This window comes from Solea solea, chromosome 16 (assembly GCF_958295425.1).
Source record: "Solea solea chromosome 16, fSolSol10.1, whole genome shotgun sequence".
In the NCBI taxonomy this organism is placed as follows: domain Eukaryota; kingdom Metazoa; phylum Chordata; class Actinopteri; order Pleuronectiformes; family Soleidae; genus Solea; species Solea solea.
Genome location: NC_081149.1, coordinates 4,729,127 through 4,755,578, shown reverse-complemented (window position 1 = coordinate 4,755,578; position 26,452 = coordinate 4,729,127). Strand labels below are relative to the sequence as shown.

The window sequence follows — 26,452 nt, the reverse complement described above, 5'->3', positions numbered from 1 at the left end:
ATCTTTGAGAGGACCAGCAACCTTCTAAACCTTTGTATTTGAGGACATTTTTGTCCTCATGTTCTGTTTGTGCTGATACATTTATTTATATTTTACTTTTTGTTATTATTTTAGTGTGTGTTCTAAAAGTTAAAGGTTTTTCGAAAATGTACAACATTTTAAAATTCCTATCCTATTTTGTAAATGATGACGTACTGTTATTTGTTACAAGGCTGTAAAATACAGTCCCGGTGTTTTTTAATGTAACGTAGCTGCCACCAGATGGAACTCTTGTTTCATGACTAAACCTGATGCAGAGGTTTTTTACAGTTTCAATTCATTCAGGGTCAAGAATGTAGAATTCCCTAGAATATATATGAATACATATATACAGCCTATATATATATGTATATTGTATATTCACATATATGTGTGTATGTATGTATACATGTGAATATATCCACATGTATACAAAGAGGTGAATATGAAGTAGTACATATTTATATGTTATATATGTGAATATATTTTCATATATACAGTATATACTACTTCATATTCGTGTGTGTGTGTGTGTATGTGTGTGAGAATATGAAGTAGTGTCACTGTGTAAGTTTGTCCACTGGAGGGCGCCAGTCCGTCTTTTTTGGTTTGTTTTTATGATTTGTAGTAGAGAGAGAGATATATGCATGCCCCGCCTCCTCGTTGAGCACGCGCGTGTATCCTGCAGTGACGTCAGAGCTGTAGTGGCTCGTGAGCAGCAGGTTCTCGTACCCTCAGTCTTGTCCTCGCGCTCGGACAGTTCACGCTCACAGAACCGGTGTTTTTTTTTTTTAAAGACAAAAACAAACGTAATATTTCTTTATTTTTAAACTGAAGAAGAAGCGCGGACTTTATATTTGTGTTATTTTTTTGAAACCTTCACGCTCCGTGTTTTCTTCTCATTTTCGGAACTTATTTTTTTAACTTTTTAAATCTACTCTTGTCGGAATGTAACGGCTGTTGTTTTTGGAAAGATCATGAAGACGCTGTTGGAGGAGTGAAGCTGTAGGACTGTTGTCATCACTCACGAGAAAAGAGTTCATCATATGAATCATAAATGACGATGAAGATGAACGGATGATGCGGGTGTTTGCTGCTCCGCTGTTTGTTTGTTTGTTTGTTTGTTTGTGAGAAGAAGAGAAAAGAAGTGAACGATGATTTCAGAGGAGAGAAGCAGCCACGTCCATAAACAGGCTCTGAACTTTCCTGTGGGATTAATCATCCGTTCACCAAAGAAGAGGCTGCAGGAGAAGCTGAGCAGGAAACCCAGCAGTGGATCAGTGCAGTGAGTACAGACACTGTGTGTGTGTGTGTGTGTGTGTGTGTGTCAGGGCCGGAGCGAGCATCTGTGGGGCCCCAAGCTTAGTTTTAATCCATAAAAATGTCAGAAAATGTTGAAAGATGTTGATAATTCTTTCTCAAACTTGGTCATAATGATGTTCTCAAACGTCTTGTTTTTGTCAACAAACCAAAATGTCTCATAACTTCTTACATATGTTCTGGTCAGAGAATCTGGTTTAAATCCTTTTTTTAAAAAAAATCACTTAAATCAATTAATTGAGAAATTGTTTCAGCCTCACTCTGTTTATTATAATAATAATAATAATAATACATCATGTCTTTACAGGGAATTTCACAAACCCCATTATTTTGACGCACAATATCAGAGGGTTTGCAGATATTGGGCATACTTGGGCGGATAATTGATATAATATCTAATGTAGTTTTAAATGTACACAGTATCTTTGCGTTCTCATGTACAGGAGTCTCTTTTCAAAAACAAGGAGTGTGTAGTTTAGACTGTTTACACAGAGATAATAACCCAGAGGCAAAGACAAACACGTCGCAGGTCTGAAAAACGTACACGGAACAGCCCTTTAAACTTGTGTGTCACTTGTGTGTGTGTGTGTGTGTGTGTGTGATCAGACCAAACATTCAGAGGTGCTTAAACGTTTGAACGTTTGGGTGATTTCATTTGATCATGTGATTTTAAACACAAATATTACATACTCGATAATATGGGGGCGTGTTTGGAAGAAAACCATAGACACAAATACAACCTCAGACAGAATGAGACGAAGAAGAAGTTGCCGCCATCTTGGAATCTCATGTCAGGGTTTGCGAACTTGCTCCGACTTTCTTGAGTTAAGATGGCGTTCCTTTGAAACCCTTATCCCGTAAATAGCTGTTTATTTTCTGTGCTTTTGTTTAACGTGGGAGCTAATTTTGTTTTCTGGTCACTGAAGTTGGTAACATAGGCCTTCAGTAGAGCTGCAGAACATGAGGTAAAAACAAAGTCATATCACCATCATTTTCACACACGTTGTTTTCATGATATAAGTGAGTATAAAAAATCAAAAACACGTACATTTCTATAGCTCACAGGCACTTGTTTAGACAGTTAAGTTTAGACACTTAACGAGAGTTTCCTAGCTACCTAAGGACAGACGGAGTTGACTGCACACAGCTTTGGTGCTTTTCCATGATACAGTTCTAGCATGGCTCGACTTGACTCTACTCACTTGTTTTTCTGCTTTTCCATCTGTGATAGGACCTGACAGGGCTGGGCGATATCTCGATATTTTAATATATATATCGATATATGTCTAAACGAGATATAACACAGGACAATATCGCTTGTATCGATGTAGTTCGTTTTGCGTTAAAATGACAATACATGCGCTGCAAGTTCGCACCTATTTCTCCTCTCCCTGCGTCTCTACGCACACACACACACACACTGGGGCGTCGCACCCGTGGGGGATGTGGGTGTTTTAACAGCCACACTTTTCTCGGTGAGAGAGTTCAACACCTCACTAGAGTCGCTTCTTTCTCTGGCCGCTCTGTCTGCCTCCTCTCCCCCTCCCTCTCCCCCTCCCTCTCCTGTGGTTGCCTCAGACATGACACCAGCTTTGAGTGTGACCGGCTGATGATTGGCTGTTCTGCCTTAAGTCCCGCCCCTCTCGGTGTGTTAGATTTCTCGTTCAGCTCGTGCTGAGGAGGCGGGAACTAGCTGGGTTCATAGTTCACACACTATAGAGTTTTGACTTATTTTCCGTTACTGTCAGTCACTTTTGGACATATGGAAGCCCGAGGTTGTCAATATTGATAATAAAATATAAGACGTTATTTAATTGTCATATCAACAAGCTGAGTTAAATATCTATGTGAAATAATTGTTCAAACCCAATTAGGCATTCATTTTCACAGATACAATTTTTATTTTATTATTCATGTTTGTTCAAAATTTGTTAAGTCAAGTATTTTATACGTGTTTTTATACGTTTCTAGTATCAGTCATTTAAATGGGAAGCTTTTTATATCCCGTATTTATACATTTTGTACCTTTCTGTCATTGTTTTCATCGTTTTTTATTGTTTGGTCAAAAAATATTAAAAAAAAACATGTGATGCCAACATTATTGGGTTGGCAAAGTTGATGAGTTTTCATAAATGAATTGAAATAAAAAACATGTAATAACATAACACACAGCCATTAAGATTAGGACATTATAACTTCTTAACATTTGAAATGAAAAATATGTAGGATGGGCTTGTGGCGTATTGTCCTTACACTATTGTAGTCCTTTCCATCTGGTATGATAAGACAAGATGGCAGCATGTCAGTCCACGTCAGCGTTGTATATTTTTACTAACACGTTTTTTTGCCTTTTTAATATTCGTCCTGAAGTTTTTCTTTTGTTCTTGGATTACTTGACTGGGATTAAACAATCTTCTGGATCTACAATTCCATCTCTACTGCGCCTAGTGTTCACCTGCCGGGCGATTTCACCTGTCCACGGCGCTGCGTCATCTCATCTCATTTCCCTTCTCTGCAGGCACACACACACACACACACACACACACACACACACACACACTCACAAACTTTTCTGAACAGAGAAAATGGCTTTTCTTGTGACTCTTAGCTGTTCGCACAGGACATGACCCGAGCGTGGAATCCCCCGACAGACTTACCCCGACGTCAGAGCCTTCTGGTTTTAAATGACTATTTTGCGTTCAATGACAGACATCGTTCAGACATAAAGTATGAATTGTTGAACGGCTCTTTGTTTAAGCCTAATGTCGGCAAGCAAAGGTGGTTGATTGTTTTATTGTTACTTCTGTCTGGTATCGTGCAACCTAATCTGGCCCTGAGTTGCAGCTCATTCAGATCTGATGTTAAATCCCTGTCGGGTCTCAGTGTCATGCTTATAAATCTGTTTCTTTAGACAGTTTGCAGATGCAGTAAATACATCAGTGGAAAAGTGTTTATTGTTTCTTAAACTTATAATGGACCATTTAAAACATTTGATCTAATATGCTATAATGCTTTGAGGGAAACCCCAATTACATTACAGAGATATATCGAGATATATATCGAGTATCGCCATTCAGCTAAAAAATATCAAGATAGGACTTTGAGTCCTTATCACTGGTGTGTTTTTTACAGTGTCGTCACTGAAGAGTCATGACTGCGACGTCCGACACAAGAGTCAAAGCCAACAATGTCCAACTGTAGATGAGTTAAAAAGACTTAAAAATCCTGAAAACATGTTCATCCCCAACATTTGGCAAAGCAAATGTCTAAAATGTCAACATTGAACAGAGAAGTCTGGTGTATTTAGCGACAGCACTGCTGAAAGCCGGCGATCGTGAGCCCAATCACGACCACGTTCAGTCATCGGGTTCTCTCAAATCAACCGATACTAATGATTCTAGTGATTCAGTGCGAGAACTGTAAAATGAAAAAGCGGCAGTTGTTCAGCAGTTTGATGTAATAACTGCTTCTTGTCTTGTTACACTGCAGCTTAAAGGTCGTTTTTCCAATTCCTGCCAATGAACCATCCTTCACACAGTTAACATGCTCCTCCGCCGTGTTTCCTCTCAGGTCCAACACCTCGGACAACACCGTGCGCCCCGCGGAGAACGCCGGCGTCCGGCAGCCGGCCAAGAGCAAAATCCGCCGCCACAACAACAACAGGCTGTCCAATGTTTTCAACCAGAGCCCAAACCTGCGGGACGGCGGTGGACGGCGTGGCCAGGCGCAAGGCAGCGGGAATCTGGCCGGAGACCTCCAGACTGCGGACGACCCGGCCGAGCTCTCCGCCCAAAAGTCTGTCCCCGGCATCCTGAAGATCTTTGGCAGCGACATCTGTCAGGGGACGCACTACAAGAGCGTGTTGGCCACCGCTCAGTCCTGTGCCAAGGAGCTGGTGAAGGAGGCGCTAGAGAGGTGAGGGGTCAGACCTTAGACCTAACCTTAATAACAGCTTACAGCTGAGTGGAACGCTTCGGGTTTGGTGCAGTACCAAAGCACCAAAATAACCAACTGCAACCGCTTCACTCTCCCGTTATCCGTGCTGTAGTTGGTGACTCACGTCTGTGAAGACGGTGGATGACCTCAGTTTTAACCCCCTCCGTCTGTCGCTCAGGTACTGTCTGGAAAAGGAGGAGCCCAGCGACTATGTGCTCTGCGACGTGATTGGCCGGACGGACTCGGATAACCAGTGGAGGAGGGAGTGTTTTCGGGTGGTGGCGGACAGCGAGAGGCCCCTGATGCTGCAGTCGCTCTGGAAACCCAAGGACGGCTTCTCCCGGCGCTTTGAAATCCAGCAGAGGGCGAGCGTGGAAGAGCAGAGTTTGAAGGACAGGGACACAATCACGGCAGGTGAGGACGAGCCCATGCCGCTCTGATACGGCTCAGAATCACCGTAAAACACAGAGCAGAGTACTTTAGTCAAATCCTTTGGAACATTTTGTCTAAAAGACGTTAAAACGACTATCGAGTTTTTGGTTTTTTTATTAGTCGGGAGGGGTTTAGAGAATCAGTATGAAATTGATTAGTCAGTACTTAAGTATTGATAATGACACCGCTAACGATATTTATGTTCTGTTAATGAACTCAAGAATGGACAAGAATCAGGAAATGCTCACATGAATGAGGGGAACCTTGGGCTGGAAGTGGGATAACAGTGGAGGAAGCTACGTTTAGGAGATTCTCCATCCACGTTCAGTACATAGACTTTATGACCTTTGACCTTTGTGACCTGTGTTGTGAATAAATCCTGCACTTTTAACTTCTTCAGGTTAACGTTTTTGTTGTCTTCAGTTAGACAGACATCGTCGCATATCCGATATCTTGATTATCACAGAATCGTCACATCGTATGTCAAAGAAATCAAAAGAGGTTTGAGGAAAATCAAGATTTCCTGGTTTGGGAAACACAGAAAAAACTCTAAATTAATTGAGATTAGATTCATTGATTTAAAAAATAATCATCATTTGCAGCCTAAGTCTCAATATTAGCATGTGTATCAATATTACTGATATTGGGTCGTATTGGACGAGAAAGAGTGGGATTGTTTCTCTTTGGGAATTCACTGTGTGTTAAAAGCACAAATGAGATGTCGCTGACGTTCCTCACACCCGCCTCTTATTGCGGGCTATCAGCCCTCATTGTGCGGCTTATCACAGAGGAGACGGCAGGTCAGGAGGTAAAAACAAAGGCACGGCCCCGCTCTTATCTGTCTTTTATGGCGGGGGCCCTGAGAAGCGGCTCTTTCTCCCCCCACAGTGGATGCTCGCTGTCGTGTTGCTCTTCCTCTCGCGGCTTCACTTCCTGCGCAGTGAAGATCGCACAGCTTTTGTTGACTTTGGCTTAAACTTTGTAATAATCTGCCGCTTTACTGATGATACTGAGGTTTCAGGGCCATCCAGCAGAGGTTTGGGAGGTGTTTTAAAATGGGCTTTATCCATAAATTGGACTGGAAGAATCCGACAGGTGAGCGTCAGAAGAACCACAGCGTTCCGTCACTGACTGTGGGCTCGCTGCCCTTCACCTCCACTGCTTCTTCAGCCGTGGACCCCGGTGTGATTCCCCACACTAGAGCTGAACAATGTGGAACAACAAAAAACAAAACACACCCACTTCCACAGCTGATAAGAGCGTCAGCGCTGCAGTGTGAAGCCGCGCTCTCTGGACATTCCACGGTGCTTAACGGCTCCCAGCGATGCCCAAGCTGTGTTTGTGTTTGTCAAGGTCGACGCAGCGGTCGCTGGTATCAGAGCTGACGGCCACATCTCACTTTCCCCACACGTTTCCTCTCTTTCCTCTGCTTGTGTTTGCGTTGGAGTCGGTGCCAGACTGCACTGAGGTGTTGAGTTGTTCCTTTTTCTCCGGGGCAGGAATTTCACGAGCTCCGGCTCAAACGTCCACGTGGCCTCGAGGATGAACCGATGAGATTTTGGTGTTGAAATTCAATTTCAGAAACTTGAGTGTTTGGTGGAGGAAAAATCTCCATGGTTACGCATAATCTCACCTTTAATTTAAATTGTCATCCACATAAATCTGTTTAATTTGTGTACACGTCCTCTAACGTCCTAATTTAGCTGGACTCTTGGTTCCTGCTTTGACGAGGTTCTAGTAAATCTGCTTGCTGTATTGTAACGTTACTCGGTATAAATACGTTTGACAGACGTGGTGGTCGTCACACGCCCTCTTCTCCTCTGTCCTCTCAGGCATCAACGCTCAGGCTCGCAGGCTGCAGAAGAGCCGCTCCAGGGTCACGTCGCTGTTCGTGGACGGCAGCGGCGGGGGCGACGACGCGGACGCACTCGGCATCTGGAGGAGCTTGAGCGAGATGGACCTGCCCGCCATGGGGAAGGAGGCCGGCCGGGCGAGACAGAGCGCACTCAGGGAAGACGCTCAGGCCGAGGCGGACAAGGAGGTGCTACGGCTGGGCATGGAGAAGGAGGAGACGGAGAGCAGCGACGACAACTCCACCCAGTACTCCATCCACCCGCCATTTGACTTCCCCTACTTCCTGCTTCTGCAGGGCTACAGCCACAGACAGGTGAGAGGCACAAGAACCACAGCGTTCACACGATATCACAATATAAATCAAATCAATATTCCTCTAAGTAATATGTGAATGAGACATATGTGGATATGAAGCTGCACACAGGACTCATGGTCTCAGTGTGAGAGTGACGGTACACTGTAAATACACTGTAAAAAAAAATATATAATCCACTGTTTATGATCTGTATCACATGATCGTAAAACACACTTAATATTACCTTTCATTTCAGATGAACATGGACTAAAACTATGGTCAAATTCTGCTAAAACACAAATAATTGGGCCTAAAAGTGACTTTTTTTTTAATTCCACGTATTTTTAATCGTATATATAATATTGAATTCATAATATTTAGTATATATGACAACGATGATCCATGCAAAAAAGAAGAAAACGGACTTTTCCATGAGCGCGTGAATAAAATACACAGATCTGTCCCCTTTCGAAATGTGTCATCCTGCTTCTACACCAGTGGTCACCAACGTGGTGCCCGCGGGCACTTGGTAGCCAGCGAGCAGCCAGCGAGGTGCCCGTGGGCTCATTTCACTTCACCTCACTTGCATGTATCCAAATGATCACTGAGTAAAATGTCCTGATATTATTTATAAAAACTGTGATAATCATTAGGAGTAAGCACTGGATTTAATGTGTATGCAATTAAATGCATAATATTCATCATTTCAATGGTAAATTGCATAAAATGTTAATATGGTAGCCCTCCATATTATTCTCTACCCTTCAGGTAGCTCTCGGTCTCAAAAAGGTTGGTGACCCCTGTTCTACACAGTGTCCTCATGTCCCCATGTCCTCATCCTTATGTCTTCATGTCCTCATATCCTTGTGTCCTCATGTCTTTGTGTCCTCCTGTCTTCATGTCCTTGTATCCTCATGTATGTCCTTGTGTCTTCATGTCTTCATGCATATCTTCATGTCCTCATCTCCTCATTTCTTCATGTCCTCATATCTTCATGTCTTCATGTCCTCATTTCTTCATGTCCTCATTTCTTCATGTCTTAATTTCTTCATGTCCTCATGTCTTCGCGTCCTCATTTCTTCATGTCTTCATGTCCTCATTTCTTCAAAACTTCATGTCTTCATGTCCTCATGTCCTCATGTCAGTCGTTAGAGGAAACATTTGTTTAACAAACATTTTTAGAACTTTGAGTCTGAAACTGGAGACTTTTGTTTTTCTACAGCAGTTTAAGTATAGTGTGTGTGTGTGTGTGCGTGTCTGTGTGTGTGTGTGTGTGTGTGTGTGTGCTGCGCTGCGCCTCATTTAAAAACTAAAATAACACTCTGTTCTCTGTTCTCTGTGAATGTGAAGTGCAGTTTAAAATCACATGCTGACTCAGAGTCAGGAAATGAAAGTGTTGCTCATCCACAGATGAACAGAATCAGATCAATGACGCAGCAAATTATTTGTAAGTAAAACATTAAAAAAATCAAATAGTTTCACAGACCTGGACCTGATCCTTTGATCTTATCACTATTTGAACTAATATTTATATCAAGGCTGCAACTAAAATCTGCAACTGCACATTCTTTTCTGAGTGAAGTGAACTCTGAACTTTAGCCTGTTCACAGTCTTTACTCACTCACACACACTCACACACACACACACACACACACACACAGCCACAGTCTGACTCTGATCAGCGCGGCGTCCTCGTCTCACTAAGAGTCTTAATGCAGTGACCTCGAGGTCACGGACATCAGCCACGTCTCTCTCTCTTAAGCCTGTCTCCCATCCTCAGGCTTTATTGTCCACCTGCTGATCCCACACACGTCTGTCCACTCGCTGGTCCAAAACGTTACACAAGGAAATCAGCCTTGTCCTGTTCATGGGATTAAAGCTGAGGAGAAGATTCTGATCATTAACTGTTGAGCTCATTCATTCATTTAGAATTTTAATTATTTGTCATGGACATAAAGAAATGGTTAAAAACTCAATTCATTTCTTAACTCACTGATGAAGATTTTAGATCATTTTCTGATCAAAGCTTGATGTTTAATGTGTGAGAATGTGTTTTTTTCTTCTCTTTTGTAATAAGATAAATACGTAACATTTAGTTGAGTTGAATAAACTCCTCACCACTAGATGTCACTAGATGCCACACACTGGACCTTCAGAGTGAGATCGTTTTGATTTTAAAGTGGAATAAATCGCTGTTTTGTCAGGATTTCGTCATCTACCTGATGAGCGGGACGTCCACCATCTTCGGCTGCTGCCGGGAGCACAGCAACGGCGAGGACGAGGAGAGGTTGAAGGTGGACATCCTCCTCTTCGCCCCCGACGTGCTGCCTCAGCACTGCTGTGTCCGGCGCTCGGACTCGTCGCCGTCGACCGTGCTGAAGCCGCTGCATGGCGCTCCAGTGACCAGAAACGGCTTCCTCCTCAGGGAGGAGGAGGAGCTGAACCCGGGGGACCTGGTGGGTTTGGGGAAACACTATCTGTTCATGTTCAAGGATCCGACCAGCGCTCCTGGATCCGTGCAGACTCCTTCATGGATGGCCAGACTGTGGCCACACTGTGACGCGTCCTCCTCCCCATGTTCATCGTGTGGCTCCTCCGTCGCCATGGCGGCGAAAAGGCCCGGGAGGACGCCGCCGCCGCCGCCTCGGTGGAGGGACCTGGAAGGCACCGAGGCGACGCTCGACTACGAGCTGGAGCAGGAGAAACGAGTCGTGCGGGAGATTCTGGACATGACGGACCCCAGTGGGAACCAACCCAAGCTGACGCCCGCGTTCCTGCTGAGCCTGTGCATCCAACACTCGGCCCTCAGCTTCCCACTGACGCACTTCAGACAACTGCTGCTCCGCATCTCCAGTCAGATCCAACTCCTCATGTGGGTAAGGACAAATCTGCCCGTCTGTCTGTCTGTCTGTCTGTCTGTCTGCTCTGAGACGGTAAGTGATCTCAGCTCCCTCTCAAATGTTGTCTTTACATTTCAGTACTAAACGTGCGCTAGAACGCGATAGCGATGTGTCACTGGTCAGTTCAGAATCAGCCGTTTATCACAGCCTGGGGTCCAAGCCTTCCAGAGCTTTGTCTGCTGGGTTTGGATAATCAGAACTTGGTATCACCCAAATGAAAACCCATTTTATTTCGTCCACCTTTGACTTTATTAAGCTTATTAGCAAAAGGTCTGTTCATAAGGTTTGAGGTTCCAAGGACTGATGGTCTGATGACAGTGAGGCGCTCACTGGTGGAGAGGGTCGCTTCCATCCTCCTGGTCCATTCCTGGACTTACCCGCTTGTACCCCAGCCTGTGGTTATGGTGATCGTAGCCCAGCCGCCCTCCAACCACTGACCGTGTACCCAACTCTACGCTCTGCCTTGGAGGGTGGAGGGGGTTCAGTGTCTGATGGAGCACCCGGCTGGTTCCCAGTCGTTCCTTTACCACACAAACCCAAAACTGTTGGCTGGTTCTGAGTCTCGTAATTTTCCTTGGTTTTGGTCTTTTAATTGCCTTCCGTACCACGATAAAACCCTGCACCCAAAATGCTACCAAAATCAAAATCAAAATCAAAATCAATCATATCCAAGTTTCCAAGTATATTTACAATTATTTTGTCGGATGTCCACGGGAAAAATTTGGGGAACGAGTTCCATACGGACAGCGACTCCAAGCCCGTGATGACGATTTCTGGTCAATCGCTCCAAAACTCAGTAGCCAATCAGCAGGCAGCTTCCTAAGGCCCGCCCACAAACAAAAAAATCACGTGAGGGAGTGCAAAGAACAAGTGCATTTTCAAACAATAAAATACAATATTTTTGAATGATTAAATCGATATTTTATGTGCTTCAGTAATAAATAATCAAATGTGCGGTTGATGTTTGTTTTTGCATGAACTTGATATTTTCTTCCCTCTCAGGACAAAACAAAGGAGCTGGCTGCGATCCAGCCTGAAACGTGAGTAGACAAAAACCTAAGCTAAGTGTTTTCAAAAATACCCCAGAAATCTAATAAGGAATTAGAGTCAGTTTCACACATGTGGAGATAGACGTTTCCTCACGGAAGCAGCAGAGCATTCTCTCATCATCATGTTTTAGCTTGGATTATTGCTCTGAGTCATAAAAAGGTGACGAACCGTTTAGTTTTTATGTACATTTAAAAGGTTTGCTGGAACAAAGGAACACGAGTGCAGCAACTAAACACAATTTGCATATTTGAAAAAAATGGTAGTTTGAAGTTTGTAAACCACTCACTCTTCCACACCAAAGTCCATAGAGAAAATCAGTGATTTTAGCTCATGGGGACACAGGAGCTGCTGGTCCACTGCTGCCTCGTGTGGTCACTTTGTGTCAGTGAAGTTAATCCAAATATAGAATTTTGTGACAAAAGTGACAAAATAAGCCATTTGAACTTAGTGATGGAGGCAGCAGTGGATCAACAACTCCTGTGTGCTGTGATGTTAAAATCACTGATTTTCTCTATGGGCTTTGGTGTGGGAGAGTAACTGCTTAACAAACGTCAGTTTCTTGCTATCTCATGACTGTGAAGCTATTACACCTTCTTTTTTCTTTTTTTTACACCAGTGACCGGGAGTCTGATCATCTCAGCACAAACGAGCTGATCCCAGGTCTGCAGCCGCTGGTGCTGTGGATGGCCAACTCCATCGAACTGCTGCACTTCATCCAGCATGAAGTCCCTCAGCTGCTGCCCTGGAGGCAGGAGCAGGAGGACGAAGGTCTGTCTCCCTCACAGCTGTTTGAACCGTAGTAAGTCTGTGTGTCGACTGTTAAAAAACGCTTTCTTTGCCTGTTTGTGTTTATTTAATCAGGTCTGTTGGACTCTGAGATGTCGTCCACACGGTCAGCGTGCGAGGAGGCCATGACAGTCCTAGAGGAAGTCATCATGTTCACCTTCCAGCAATCGGTGTACTATCTAACAAAGGTCAGCTCCCACACGTCAGTATCAGCTGAACATAAGACTGTAGCTCTTTTGCAGTAACAGTGCGTTCACGTATGAGAATAACGTACGTGTTTTTGGAGTGTCGGTCACAGGAGAAACAGGAAATTGAACTGTGTAAACACCATGTTTCTGTTTCCACTGAGTTTTATTCCAGACAGAAAACACGGTGTCAGACTGGAAACAGACGCTCGGTCAGGAACAAGCCTGTGAGATAGTGAAGCTGCTTGTTTTTTTCCACCCATGAATGGGACAAAGGCTGAGAACACGATTTTTCAATTGAAGTCCAAATTATTGACAGAGAACCTTTAAAACCCCTTTTGAATGAGTTTAGATTCTGCATAGGCAGGTAGGTTATTGATAAGTTCGTAGGTCAGTTTATGAGTGGGTAGGTTGATCAATTGGTAGGTAGGTTGGTCAATAGGAGGGTTGGTAGTTAGCAAGGTAGGTATGATGCAGGTAGGTTTTTATATGGAGCAAAGAAAGAGAATAATTACATTTTCGTGTTGAATAAGAAGAACACTCAAACTGATTTATCGATAATCAAAATAGTTGACAAGTAATTTAATAATCACTGCATTGTAGAGCTGAAACGATTAAACGATGAATCGATTATAAATAGATTACTAAATTAATCGACAACTATTTTGATAATGGAATAACCGGTTTGATGTTTTTTCATGATTAAAACAAGATATCTGATTGTTTACGCTTCTTAAATGTGAATATTTTCTTCATTTCTTTGCTCTGGATAACAAAGAAATCATTAGCGATTAATCGATTAAACGAGATATAATCGACAGATGAATCGATTATGAAAATGACCGTTAGTTGCAGCTTTACTGCATTGTTAACAACTGTGTGCTGTTCATGTTGCAGTGTAATGATATTTTATTTCTGACTCCTGTGACAACGTGAAGGAAATGAAACCGGGCCTAAAATAAAGCCTTGTGGTACACCACAAAACTACTTAATCTCCACTGATCTACAGTGCAGATTTAATAACGTCTCTCGAAGGTGTCTCTCATGTCTCAAAGTGTCTGGACTTGTTGAGAGACACAGGAATCAGCCGTCAGCTCTGCTGGGTTTTTACGGCGCAGCAGGAAGCGCTCGGGCTCCATTTATGCAGCTTTCCCGTGTTAACGCGGCTCGTTAAAAGCCGTCTGATGTCACAGCGCAGACTCGTAACACACACCAGCCGCCTTTCACTGAGGAAAGGAGGCAAGGAAACAGGAACCGTCTGTGCTGTTGTTCTCTGTCGGCTCTGTTTATACACACAGAATCAGTCTTTTAAATAGAAAAGGTTTTCTGTTTATTGATGTGATCTGTGAACGCTTGTTCATCACTCTGTCGTAGGCTGTAATTACTGAACACGCATGTGATTATTATGTGTTGACTCTCTGTGAGAGATTCACAGCTCTGGTCCACAGTTTGTTTCCTGCAGAGGAAGAAAAGCTGTCATCAGAGAAACACCCAAGAGAGGAGAGGAAGGAGGGAGGAAGGAAGGAAGGGAGGGAGGGAGGGAAGGATGGAGGAGGGAGGGAGGAACCCTGAGCTCCTTCAGCTAATTTCCTGTGAACTGCGCCCGAAAGTTCTTAAAGTACACTTAACCTTTTCCACTTCTCCCTTTGACGTTGGTGAGCGAGTGAAAGTGGAGCAGAGGTCAGTCATGGTTCTGATCTCCGCGATCGTAACAGTGTTGACGTTACTCAGGCAGAGATGAGACTTTTAGTGTCTATATCATTAAACTGTGACCTTTTATGTAAACGTCAGACGAGTCACTTTCACCAGGTCCCGGTTTCAAAAAAATAATTTGTTTTCTGTCTGATTTAACATGGATTCAGTTCGAGATATTTTAGTTTTCTTGGTTAAAATCAAACATGTTTTGCACTTGGATCACTCTCTAACCTGCTGCCACATTAAAAATATCAATAATTACCTTAATAAAACTGACTTTGATGCACTTTCTATGTAACGTGACTGCACAGTGTGTGATCATGCAAACTAACATTAATGTATGAACTGTAGAAGTGCCTCAGTCTGTGTGTCTGTGTGTGTGTGTGTAGCTGTCTGTGCATGTGTGTGTGTGTGTGTGTATGTGTGTGTGTCTTCATGACGACAGATGAGCTGAGCTGTTTTTACCTCAGGAAGGTTTGGTTATTGTCGTCTTTTACAGTGGGTGAGTGAGTGAGTGAACATATCAGGATGATGTCATGCATGTGAAACAATGGCTTAAGTGAATCAGAAGGAGGAGTTTGTGATAACAGCCGGATCTGTGTGTGTGTGTGTGTGCGTGTGTGGGTGTGGGTGTGTGTGTGCGTGTGCGTGTGTGTGTGTGTGAGAGAGAAAGAGGAACAGGACTGTTCAGTTCTGCAAACAAATGCTACAAAATTCACACTCACATACTGGTTCTTATAAGGACTCCACTTGTGTTTTTCTGTACTTAAATGTTCTTTTTTAACATCTAATGATGGCTATGATTGTGGTGTAACTGTATGACAGCATTATTCATGCTCTCACCGCTGACCTTTCCTGCACAGTTTCCTGTGTTTTCCTCACAGTGACTCAGTATTTTATTGCGTGTCTGTGCTTGGTGACACTGAGCAGGATAATTACTCACTTTACTTTCAGCTGCTGCTGTCAGTGATGTCATCCCTTTGACTAAAGTTTGGCCAAAAAAAATTCCTGCACATCAATAACCTCACCAGCAGAAAGGACCGCCCCCTTGGTGGAGTTCTGGCTCCTGACTGGTTAAAGTGTGTGGTGGGGGGGGGACGTTTAAAGCTGTAAAAAATACTTATTTTTCAACATTTTCGGACATTTTACAGACCAAACAATCCTTCATCGAGAAAATAATCACCAGATTAATCAATTATGAGAATAGTCCATTAGTTGCAGCCCTACAAAAGAACTATGACCCAGAAATAACTGTTTTATCAGCATTTATTAAACAAACTACACTGAAAAATCACATCAACACGGAAAAATAAGACGATTAGTCGTCATAATCTCTTTATCATATGCATAAAAACTCACTAATTCTTTTACTGCTGGATGATCCTCACGGTCCCACAGTCACGTGTCCACTCCTGAATGTCTCCACAGAGCATGTACTCGGCACTTCCTGGTCTGCTGGACGGGAACCCGTTCTCGGAGAGCGGTCGGCTGCGAGCGCCCGACGGACTGGGCAGTACCCTGGAGGTGCTGAAGGAGGCGCTGAAGCTTCTCACGGCCTTCCAGGTGCACCCGGACATCTCGCTGCAGCTCTGCGCCTACCTGTTCTTCTTCATCAACGCGTCGCTCTTCAACGCCCTCATGGACAGAGGTGAGGAAAATACTGGATAAAACTAAGTTCAAGGCCCTTGAATGTTTTTGAAAATGAATGAAAGTAAAGTGCTTGAATTTTGTGAAAGAAAGAGGTGAACTTAGGTAAATGTCTCCCTTGTTTGTTACGACGCCACCTGCTGTTTCATGCCCTGCATTGCTCGATGTACGTAGACCTACACAGGACAGATGTGGAGTCCTCATTTCCAGCGGTGTTGTGGACACTGTCCACTGTCTCTCTCCGCTGTGGACGTGAGATTCCCTGCAGGACAATGAGCGAGTAAAGTTAAGACAAGAGAGAGAAAATGGGAAATGAAAATTCCAACGTCTCTGTCTCACCTCTGTGAGGTTAGCAACACCAGTCAAGAGCGACTTCTATCTACAACATGTCTGATTTGAAAGTAGCGATGTTTGTGTTGACGTTAAAATCCCTGATATCAGAAATATCAGAGTTCCGACTTCACGTTCCGATCATGACGCACGCTGTTCTCTCATCTACGACTAACCTGAGACCACTTCACTCCTCAGGATCTGTTCCCGGGTTCTACCAGTGGTCCCGAGGCGTTCAGATTCGGGCCAACCTGGACCTCATGATGGACTGGATCCAGAGCATCGGACTGGGCGACCTGTCCACCGAGTACTTCCAGAAACTGTCGGCTGCTGTCAATCTGCTGGCCACGCCCAAAGAAACACTCCTACAGGTCAGTGTGAACGTATTTTTGTTTTTAGTGAAAGGGAAGGTCTACAGGACCGTGGTGGGACCTGCGGTGATGTTTGGCTTGGAGACCGTGATGCCGGAGCTGAAGATGCTGAGAGCTTTTGTTGGGAGTGACCAGGATGGACCAGGATTAGACATGGGCATATAATCCAGGGACAGCTCAGGTTTGAACAGTTTGGAGATAAAGTAAGAGAGAGTCAAGGTTGAGATGAAGCTACTGCAGAGAAGGTTCATGAGGACAGTTGGTGGAGCAGAAGATGGAGGCAGATGATCCGCTGTGGCGGTGTGTGGAAGAAATAGGATTTTTCAGTTTATATATTTTCAGTTTACAGTATTTTGTGGTTTCTTTGCTCCGTTTGACAAAGAAATCATTAAAACTTGATCATTTTGGTTTGATCGACATTTTCTGGACCAAACAACCAATCGATGAATTCAGAAAATAACCGACAGATCATCATTTATTACCCTGTGCAGTTTAAGATTAATTAAGGTATTGTTTTTGTTTTGCTTTGCAGTCATTTATTCATCTGAACCAATCACTTTGGTTTATGGACTCAAATAATCATTAGTTGCAGCTCTTTTTCTGACTCGCGGTTTAATGTTTTGTTTTTTTTCACGAGGACACGAGGACGTTGATCTAATGAGGAAATAACCTTCAACAACCGTGTAATACTGATAAAGAGATTAAAGAGTGAGAAATATCCTCGTCATCAGGCGAGTGTAAGTGTGAGGAAGAGTTAATTAAGGGTGAAGACGTTACGATGTCTGTTCTGCTCACGAACATCAAACACGGTTTATTTATGTTTGCTCTCACTCACGTCTTTGCCGACTCATCGCCTCGTCTTCCCTCTTCCTCGACAGTGTAAACACGAGGAACCCGAGCTGCTTATTAAACGCTGAGCTGCTCGCAGTCGTAAACAGAAGCCAAAGAACAAAGGTTGAATAAATGAAATAAAGACTCACAACACAGGAGAAGAAGGAGGGATTCACACGTGGCTGCATGTTTTTGTGGTCAAGTAACTACAGATTCTTCTTTTTCTGGGTTTTTTTCCCTTGTTGTCGGGACATGAAGCTTTAAAGGTCCAGTCTGTGATATTCAGGTGTGTTTATTGGCAGAAGTGGATCACACTACCCATAAGTGTGTTTGTGCAACTTTAAAATAACACATTATTTGGTTTCATATGTCATTTAATGATAACCTGCTCTTTATGTCCTCTATGGTGACATGGTGATAAAGTATCTGTGAGTTTTCCCGTATCATCAAACCCTTCAAACCCTTTCATCCTAACACTTAACGCTGTCACTCTGTGCTGTGTATTTGTAGAAACTGGGTTAAATGTGTGTGTGTGTGTGTGTGTGTGTGTGGGACCTCGGCACCTGTTTCCAGTGTGTGTGTCATTGACGCTCAGCACAGCTGTCGGGGACAGAGTCTCGTCCTCGTCCTGTGATTGGACGCTTTCACGTGTCCCGCCCTGGCATGAGGTCACTCTGTGGCCGTGGCGACGGAGCACACGCCCTTTTGTGGTGAGCGGCGGCGCAGCACAGCAGAGGGATGTGGCGCGCCTTCACTTTCCTGCCTCAACATCTGAGGAGTTATTTTTGGGAGAAACATTATCGCTCAGACACAACAGAGGAGAGACAGACACGCTGAAGTCTATGAGCAGCGAGTGTTAAACTGCTGCTGCTGCTGCTGCTGCTGCTGCTGCTGCTGCCGCTGCTGCTTCTGCTGCCACTGCTGCACTTTTACCAACTGGAAACAGAATGAATTTAAAGTTGCTTTTTTAACATTTTACAGTTCGACTCAGTCACGTTGTTTTCTGTGACTTCACAGTTCCTCCTCAATGTGGGCGGAGTCATCATAGAAACATTTCAGCGTTTGTGTTTGCTTTGATTCTTGTGTCTGACGTCACACTCATGACTCTTCAGTGACGACACTCTCTGACCAATCAGAGGCCGGCAGTGTGTTGACGTCACGTTTTAGTATCGGCTCAGCTGAACCTCGTCAGACCAGGTTCTGACCAGGTTCTGTCACTGATGCTCGGAGCTGCCGCTGTTTAATGGAAAAGCAGCAACAGTTGTTTTCTATGAGCGACCATGTTGGCAGGCAAAGATGAACAGGACCGGTTCTCAGGGTTCTCAGGGTTCTCAGGGTTCTCAGGGTTCACTGTCACTTTAAATCAACGGAGATCGACCGATATATGACAGAAGTTAACAGACTGAATATATCTGCTCCTTATAATGCAACACTTATATTTGTATATATGTAAAATAATTTGTGACAATGATTATAAAGAATAAAAGATAAACGTTCTCCTAAGTCATCAACGGATGAAAAATGTTTCACAGCGTCATAATTCACTCAACAGCTGTTATTTAGAGCTTCAGACTCAGAGAAGTCCTTTCCCAGGAGGCTTTGCTCCCACATGCGTGATTTACGAGAACATATAATTGATTTAAATACTTTCAATGTAAATGAGAGAGAAGCAGTGACTCTGTGTGTCTCACCCTGTCATTCGCTGACAACAAAGCCCGACGACAGAACAGACAGCGGCTGGTGGAGAAGCTGGTGGAGGCGAGATATTTCTGTTGTTATTGATTATAAGACGATTTCATAATAAATCAAGTGAGTGGAGACAAAGAGGGAGAACCAGAACTTCCACAAACCTCACTCCAGATACGACTGTCGGTGTCCTTCAGTGAAGAAGTTAAACATTCAATGACACCAAAACGACTACAAAAGGTTGCAGAAAATGACAATAAATGTTTGTTTTCTTTTGAAAAACTAGAATAAAAACTCATTGTGGAGAATAATTCATGTGTTGAGTGAGTCTAAGCAGAGATGAAATTAAATAAAAACATACATGTTTTTTAATGTTTTTCCCATTGAATGACGCTCGTTTCTGTCGTTTTCTCCCACGGACGTGAACGTGACGCCAGGACAAAGGAAAATAGTCATTCTGGGAACTTTTCCTGTGACAACTTAAACGATTATGAACTTTGTACGACAAGAACGAAACAGTATTTTGTACTGATGAATTCTTCTTTGAGTGACGTCTCATCCGCGGATCTTTCCTTCATGAAAGTGTCTTTTGTTTGCGTGCAGGCGTCGTGGTCGTCTCTCAGGACCGAGTTTGCTTCGCTGAATCCAGCTCAACTTCATCACATGCTGAGGGAATATAACTGCGGCAAAGTCTGTCCCAGTGGCTGGACGCCGTCCCCAGAGGACGCTCAGGACGCCGTCAGGACGGGTGAGGACTGTTTATTACATTATTAAATTATTAAAGTTGTTTATCAGTTTCTCAGCTTTATTAATAAACAACCAGGATTTGACCGAAAATGCTTTACAGCAGTGGTTCCCAAACACTGGGTCGGCCCCCAGAAATTGGTCGCAGGTGAAATGTTTGGGTCCCAAAACTAATTTTCTGAACCTTTTATTTCATATGAATGTGTTTATGTTTGAGAAAATATGCGTTAAATTAAGTTTTAGTTACTGACTTAAAAATGATTTGTTCGTTAATTAAAAAAAGTAGATTAGTTGATTAATTGCAATTTGGAGAATTGCAAGAATACTTTAAAAAATGAGTCTTCACATAGAACGTTAGGGAAACAGTGGGTCATTAATTGATTATGAAAATAATTTATGTCAGAAAATGTCGATCAGTGTTTCCCAAACCTTTGTTTTTGTCCACAAACCAAAATTATTCAGTTATTAATTAGATTATGCTGTCGACTAATTGTTTGATAAATGCTGATAAAGCAGTTATTTCTGGGTCAAAGTTCTTTAGTAGGCCTGCAACTAATGGACTATTCTCATAATAGGTGTAAGTAGTATCTGGCGATTAGGTACTCGACTTGTTTGGTCTGTAAAATGTTGAAAAATGTTGATCAAACCTGGTAATGATGGCGTTTCTCAAATGTCTTGTTTTTGTCCCCAAACCAAAAATGGGAAACTGGTTTTAATTATTGAAAAGAAAAGAAAAAACTCAAATATCAAAATAGTTAGCGATGAATTTAGTAACCGGTTAGTATTCATTACAATAACCATGGCAGACCAGTTGAACAATAACGTGTTATAATAATAATTAATAATCATGCAGTGTGGTTGTCATACAGTAGAAGGTCTGGTGGTTAGTGATGACGATGATAAGAATCCGTCCTGTTCTTCTCGTCGCAGGTGAAATCCTGCAGAACTTCGACAGCCACCCGCCGCTCATCCTGCCCGCCGCCACCTTTCACCTGGAGCTCGGTAAAGCCATCGTGGAGCCGGCGTTGTTCGAGCAGCTCGGCCGCCTGCAGGAGTTCATCCGCCGCCTCCCGCGCAGTGAAACCCAAGACGCGGAGGAGCAGGTAACGAGTTCTTTGACCTCCAGAACCTCGGCATCGTAACGAGGAGCCGAGACGCAGAGACTTTGATGTTTCCACATCTGTTATTGATTCTCTTTTTATGTTTCCCCCAATTTCAGGTCCTCAACGTGACGAGCTCACGCAGCCAATCTACGAGCTCAGCAGTCTGCCAGGATCCGGTCGTGTCTGACCCGGTGACCCGCCGCTCCCCCTCAGCAGACCTGGACTCCACCCCCTCAGCAGAGCCTGTGGTTCAGGTCCACGGGTCTCACGGTGACCTGAGTGGCTGCGAGGCCGTCCTGACCCAGAAGTTGAAGAGCCTGGAGTTTCAGAACACCCTCCCAGGACAGGATGACATGGGTGGCTACCACAAGAGCCTGGCGCTGGACCCGTCCTGCCTGCTCACGCCGCCCAACACGCCGCAGGGTCTGGATCTGGCCGAGCTGGAGGCGAATCTGCAGGAGGGAGCGCGTCGAGAAAAGAAAGGTAACGCACAAACATTCAACTTCTACCATCATCGTAGTTAGAGGGAGACAACGGATTCATCGGGACAACCGGGTCAAATCAATTCAGAGTTTACGCTAGAAAATGTTTGTAATATTAATATTTTTTTTGTCGGCCAAATTCACGCGACAACGACCAAAAGTCGGCATATTCTGTATGACATAACATTTTGGCGTTTCTATAGGAATAGAACCAAGATAACCAGCCCCAAGCGTTCCATTCTTTAGCACCCCAGCTAGACCATACCAAGTCAAGGTACAGTTCTCAGTGGAAACACAAGCTTGATGCTGTACTGTACCAAACTGAACCACAGCGTTAGGTTTGGATTCAAACGCCACACAGCTCAAACCTCGAAAGATGAGGTCACCGCTCGTCGTCCCTCCCCCAAAGGAAAAAAACTAATGTCCCTGGTTTGACCGACTGAGCCTAATAAGGACTGCTTTCAGTGACTTGACCTCATGGACCTGCTGCATGTTTGTCCTCGGCGTCCCTGTGTCCACATGAAAGCGCTTCTTCTCTCGCTCGCTCACTCTGCTCGTCAGGAATTTCAAGTGCAAGGTCACACTGTCGGAGCAGAGGAAGGAGTGTTTCCTCTCCCACCCTCATTGTCTTTGTCCTCCTCCATCGTTCGCTCGTCTGTGGGAGTCAGAGAGAGTGGACAGCTTAGATTTAAAGGTGCAGTGTGTCGAGTTTCAGCTGAACGTCCCCTGAATGTCCCCTCACCTGATGTTCAGCTGACACACTTCACATATGTTTACAGACTCTTTATATATGTGTTTAAAGGTAAAATATATACATATATGTATACATATACATATATGTATATTTGTATACATATATGTATATATTATACCTTTAAACATATTTTAAGTATGTTTTTAAGTATTTACATTTACATATATATTTATATGCATATATTTATAAAGAATATAGAAATGTCATATTTCGTTATGTCTCGATTTGAGCAACAAATACTGATAACAATATTGAAGGAGGGCCACACGGTTGGCGTCGTGGTTCGCCCACTTGCCTTTGCAGCAGAAGACCCGGGTTCGAGTCCCGGTTAGAACGAGGGAGCTGTCTGCCTGGAGTTTGCGGCTCATGTTATTTTCACAGTTTGTTAAATCCTCTAATCTGCTCTCAGGAGTTTGAGAGAGCCGGTGATGTCAGGAGAGAAAAGAGTCATGGGAGTTTACAGTTGGGTTGGTGCGTGGAATCTTAATCGGGAGAGGACGGCATTGTTCACGTCAGGTCGCTGCTGCATGGTGGGAAAAGGAGGGGGAGGGGAATGTGACCTCTCTAGTGTCTCTGTTTTGTCTCCATAGCAACAGACAATAGTGGATTATTTGTTTGATTACATGAGGTAAATGTGACTTTACTGAAAAATCTGTAATCATTGATTCCTAACAATAATTCTTATGGTGCCTCTTTTACCACAAGGTGGCAGCAGCAGCAGCTCACGGGTCACATGTGGCCCCCCAATCAATTTCACGTGCGCTGCCACTTAAAAACTCTACTATTTATCATTCCATATCAAAACAATCACTTTTGTTTTGAAATGATGTGAAATATCAGTCATGAATATTTTTATTTCAATATTGTAATAATATCGTATTGTGCTTTAGATTTTGTGATAATAGTGTATCGTGATATTATTGCATAGTGGTTAGGTATCACGAAAATATCATATCGTGGCTTTAATATTGTAATAACATCGTGACATAGATTTCGTAACGGGATAATATTGTTTTGTGACTTAAATATCATGAAAAATGGTATTGTGACTTAAATATCATGAAAATATCGTATTGTGACTTAAATATCATGAAAAATCGTACTGTGACTTAAATATCATGAAAAATCGTATTGTGACTTAAATATCATGAAAATATCGTATTTTGACTTAAATATCTTGAAAAATCGTATTGTGACTTAAATATCATGAAAAATCGTATTGTGACTTAAATATCATGAAAATATCGTACTGTGACTTAAAGTCTGTAATAATGTCGTGATATTATTGTGTAGTGGCTTAAATATTGTAATAATATTGTAACGTGACTTAAATATCGCAATAATATCGTGACATGATATTATTGTATTGTGGCTTAAATATTGTGAAAATCATATTGTGATAGTATCGTATTGTGATTTAAATTCCATAATATGGTATTGTGATATTTTTGTATCATGGCTTAAATATCATAATAATATCGTATCGTGACTTAAATATCATTATAGATTTTCAAGTCACTATATAAATTTTTTTCCTTCTCTAATTGTTTAAAATTTCATTTTTCTTTCACTTAGCATCTAACTCTTCTATATTGCAGTTTAAATACTGGTATCTATGTAAGGAATATTCTTAAACAGCCGAAATTGTGTTTTTGGTGTCACGTCAGATACTAAGAGTAAAAAGTAAGAACTTAAATGTTTGTGTGTTTGTTCAGTGAGTGGACGTCCTGAGAGGAAGACGATAAATGTGGAGGAAGAAGAAGAAGAAGAAGACAGAGAGGAAGTCTTCATGGTGGAGCTTCAGCGAGGACCTCATGGTCTCGGGCTGGCGCTTGTAGACGGAACGGTACCAAACGTTTAATATTCATTCATTTTATGCATTATCTTAGTTTTTTATGAAAAGTACTTTGTTTACCATGTAGGAATCGTTAAGTGCTATATAAATAAATATTGAACTGACTTCCTGTTATGTCATGATTACCTTTTATTCCACAGAAAACCCCGTTGAAAATGAGTGGGATTTACGTGAAGTCGGTGGTTCCTGGTTCTCCTGCTGCTCAGTGTCAGAAGCTGAAGACGGGCGATCGCATCCTGGCTGTGAACGGCATCAGTCTGGTCGGCATGGACTACAGCGTGTACGTAGTATAATGGTGGTGTTTGTGGAAATGTGCACAACAGCACCCTTTAGTGGTGGAAACATTCAAAACACCACAGAGGGGTGTGGTCACCAGATTTTTCCAAAATTGGGAATAAGACGCTGCTTGTCTGCATAGACAGGTTGTGGTGAAAGGAAAAATGGTAATATCATATCATGACTCAACTATCGTGATATCTTATCATGACTTAAATATCGTTATAATATCGTATCGTGACTTGAATATTATCCTGATAATTAAGGCACGATACAATATAAGTGAAGCCAGTATTTTAATATTTATCAAAGGTAAATTTCTTATATTTTCTATCCCATTTATCGTTTGTCTGATCTCAGAGGCAGAGAACTGATCTGGACGTCGGGACATTTGCTCCGGCTGCTCGTCGCTAAGATCGACTCCACGACGACGAGCGGCAGAGTCTCCACTAAATGTTGAAGGAAAGACAAAAAGGACACGAGGACATGAGGACACAAGGTTGTCCTTCCTGCTGCATCCAAAGTCAGTATTTCTCACAGGAGGGGATTCTCCCGACCAAAGCAAAACACTCCCTGTGTGTGTGTGTGTGTGTGTGTGTGTGTGTGTGTGTGTGTGTGTGTGTGTGTGTGTGAAGCAGCAGGACTGACTCTTTGTGCTCGAACCAAACGTTTTTTTCCGCTGTCGCAGCTTCTTCCTCTGGTCCAAAAGCAAAACCTGCGATAAACAGGAGAAAATGTGTGTGTGTGTTTGTCTGAGGAGCTGCTGCTGCAGGAACAACTGGATATTATAATTTTTTTGACTTTTTATTTTTATTTAAATTTACGGGCTTTTTAAATGAATGTACTGTGAGACAGTATTATAAATAAAAACAAGCCTCCATCTTCAGCATTAACATGAACAAACTACATATTAACTGTTTTTTTTTACATTAAATATAATAAGACTCACTCGACGCATGAATTTTACTTGTTTTATTTTCAAAAGAAAAATGGAATTTTTTTGTAATTTTCTGCAAAAAAAAGTCAGCAGGAGAAAACAGAAACGAAAAAAAACTGTTCAATAACATTTAAAAAACCGTATGTTTTCATTAAATTTGAGTTTTGTTTCACACTCGCACACAAACACATATTTACAGCAGTTTTATTGATTTTATTTGTTTTTCAGCTGCAGCTCTGACGTGTTTTTGCGTGTTCAACAGTGTTAAAGGTCAAAAAATGTATTCAAATGTTTAAATATTTATGTTTCTCAGTATTTCTGAACAAATAAAGAAACTATTTTCACTTTTCTTTGGCCCACACTTGTGTACATTTGTACTAATACTTCATTAAACGCTGTTTTTCTTTATTTACTTATTTGACAGTGTATCTGCTGTGGTGCAGCCTGTCTCTGGGTCTCTGGGTGTGGCGGCTGCACGGCACGCTTCCGCGGTCGCCACCAGCCGCTCGTTATAGCTGCTGCTCTGTGGTATTTTCTTCCTCTGGCCGAGCTCAGTTCAGCCTCTAAGGCTCCGCCCCCTCCTCCTCCTCCTGCTCCTGCTCCTCCTCCTCCTCCTCCTGAGGCCACAGCTATATAAAAAAAAAAACCTTGGTGCTAAAATTACAAAATTACAGCTGCTGAGTGTGAAGCTTCCTGCTGCTTTTAAAGATAATAAAAAAGAAAAGAAATCGCTTACATGAGCTTTAGCAGCCAGATTAAAAAGTGCAGACATTTGTTTTTGTTGCTGGAAAAAAAATGTGCTTATTTAAATGATGAATTATAAAACATTTTTAATAAAAAATAAGGAGTCATTTCAGCCATTAGGGGTCGCTCAGTCCAAAGAAGTCAGGAATTCAGGGAATTCTGTCACATTTCTGCTGATACTGTATTAATATTGTTGTTGTTTTTAAGACATTTTATTGTAA

At 42.7% G+C, this 26,452-nt stretch overlaps 1 protein-coding gene across 1 annotated transcript; it reads left to right on the top strand.

The window, feature by feature from the left end:
• Positions 1 to 749: 749 nt before the first annotated feature.
• Positions 750 to 25,836, top strand: radil2a (Ras association and DIL domains 2a). The gene is made up of 16 exons (XM_058654244.1): positions 750 to 1,303; positions 4,909 to 5,253; positions 5,453 to 5,688; positions 7,539 to 7,873; positions 10,060 to 10,731; positions 11,758 to 11,795; positions 12,422 to 12,573; positions 12,667 to 12,779; positions 15,900 to 16,119; positions 16,647 to 16,819; positions 19,940 to 20,084; positions 21,011 to 21,183; positions 21,300 to 21,666; positions 24,135 to 24,265; positions 24,415 to 24,554; positions 24,911 to 25,836. Exons 1-16 carry the CDS (start codon positions 1,173 to 1,175, stop codon positions 25,008 to 25,010), a joined length of 3,471 nt encoding a protein of 1,156 aa, XP_058510227.1. The 5' UTR covers positions 750 to 1,172; the 3' UTR covers positions 25,011 to 25,836.
• The last annotated feature ends 616 nt before the right edge of the window (positions 25,837 to 26,452 follow it).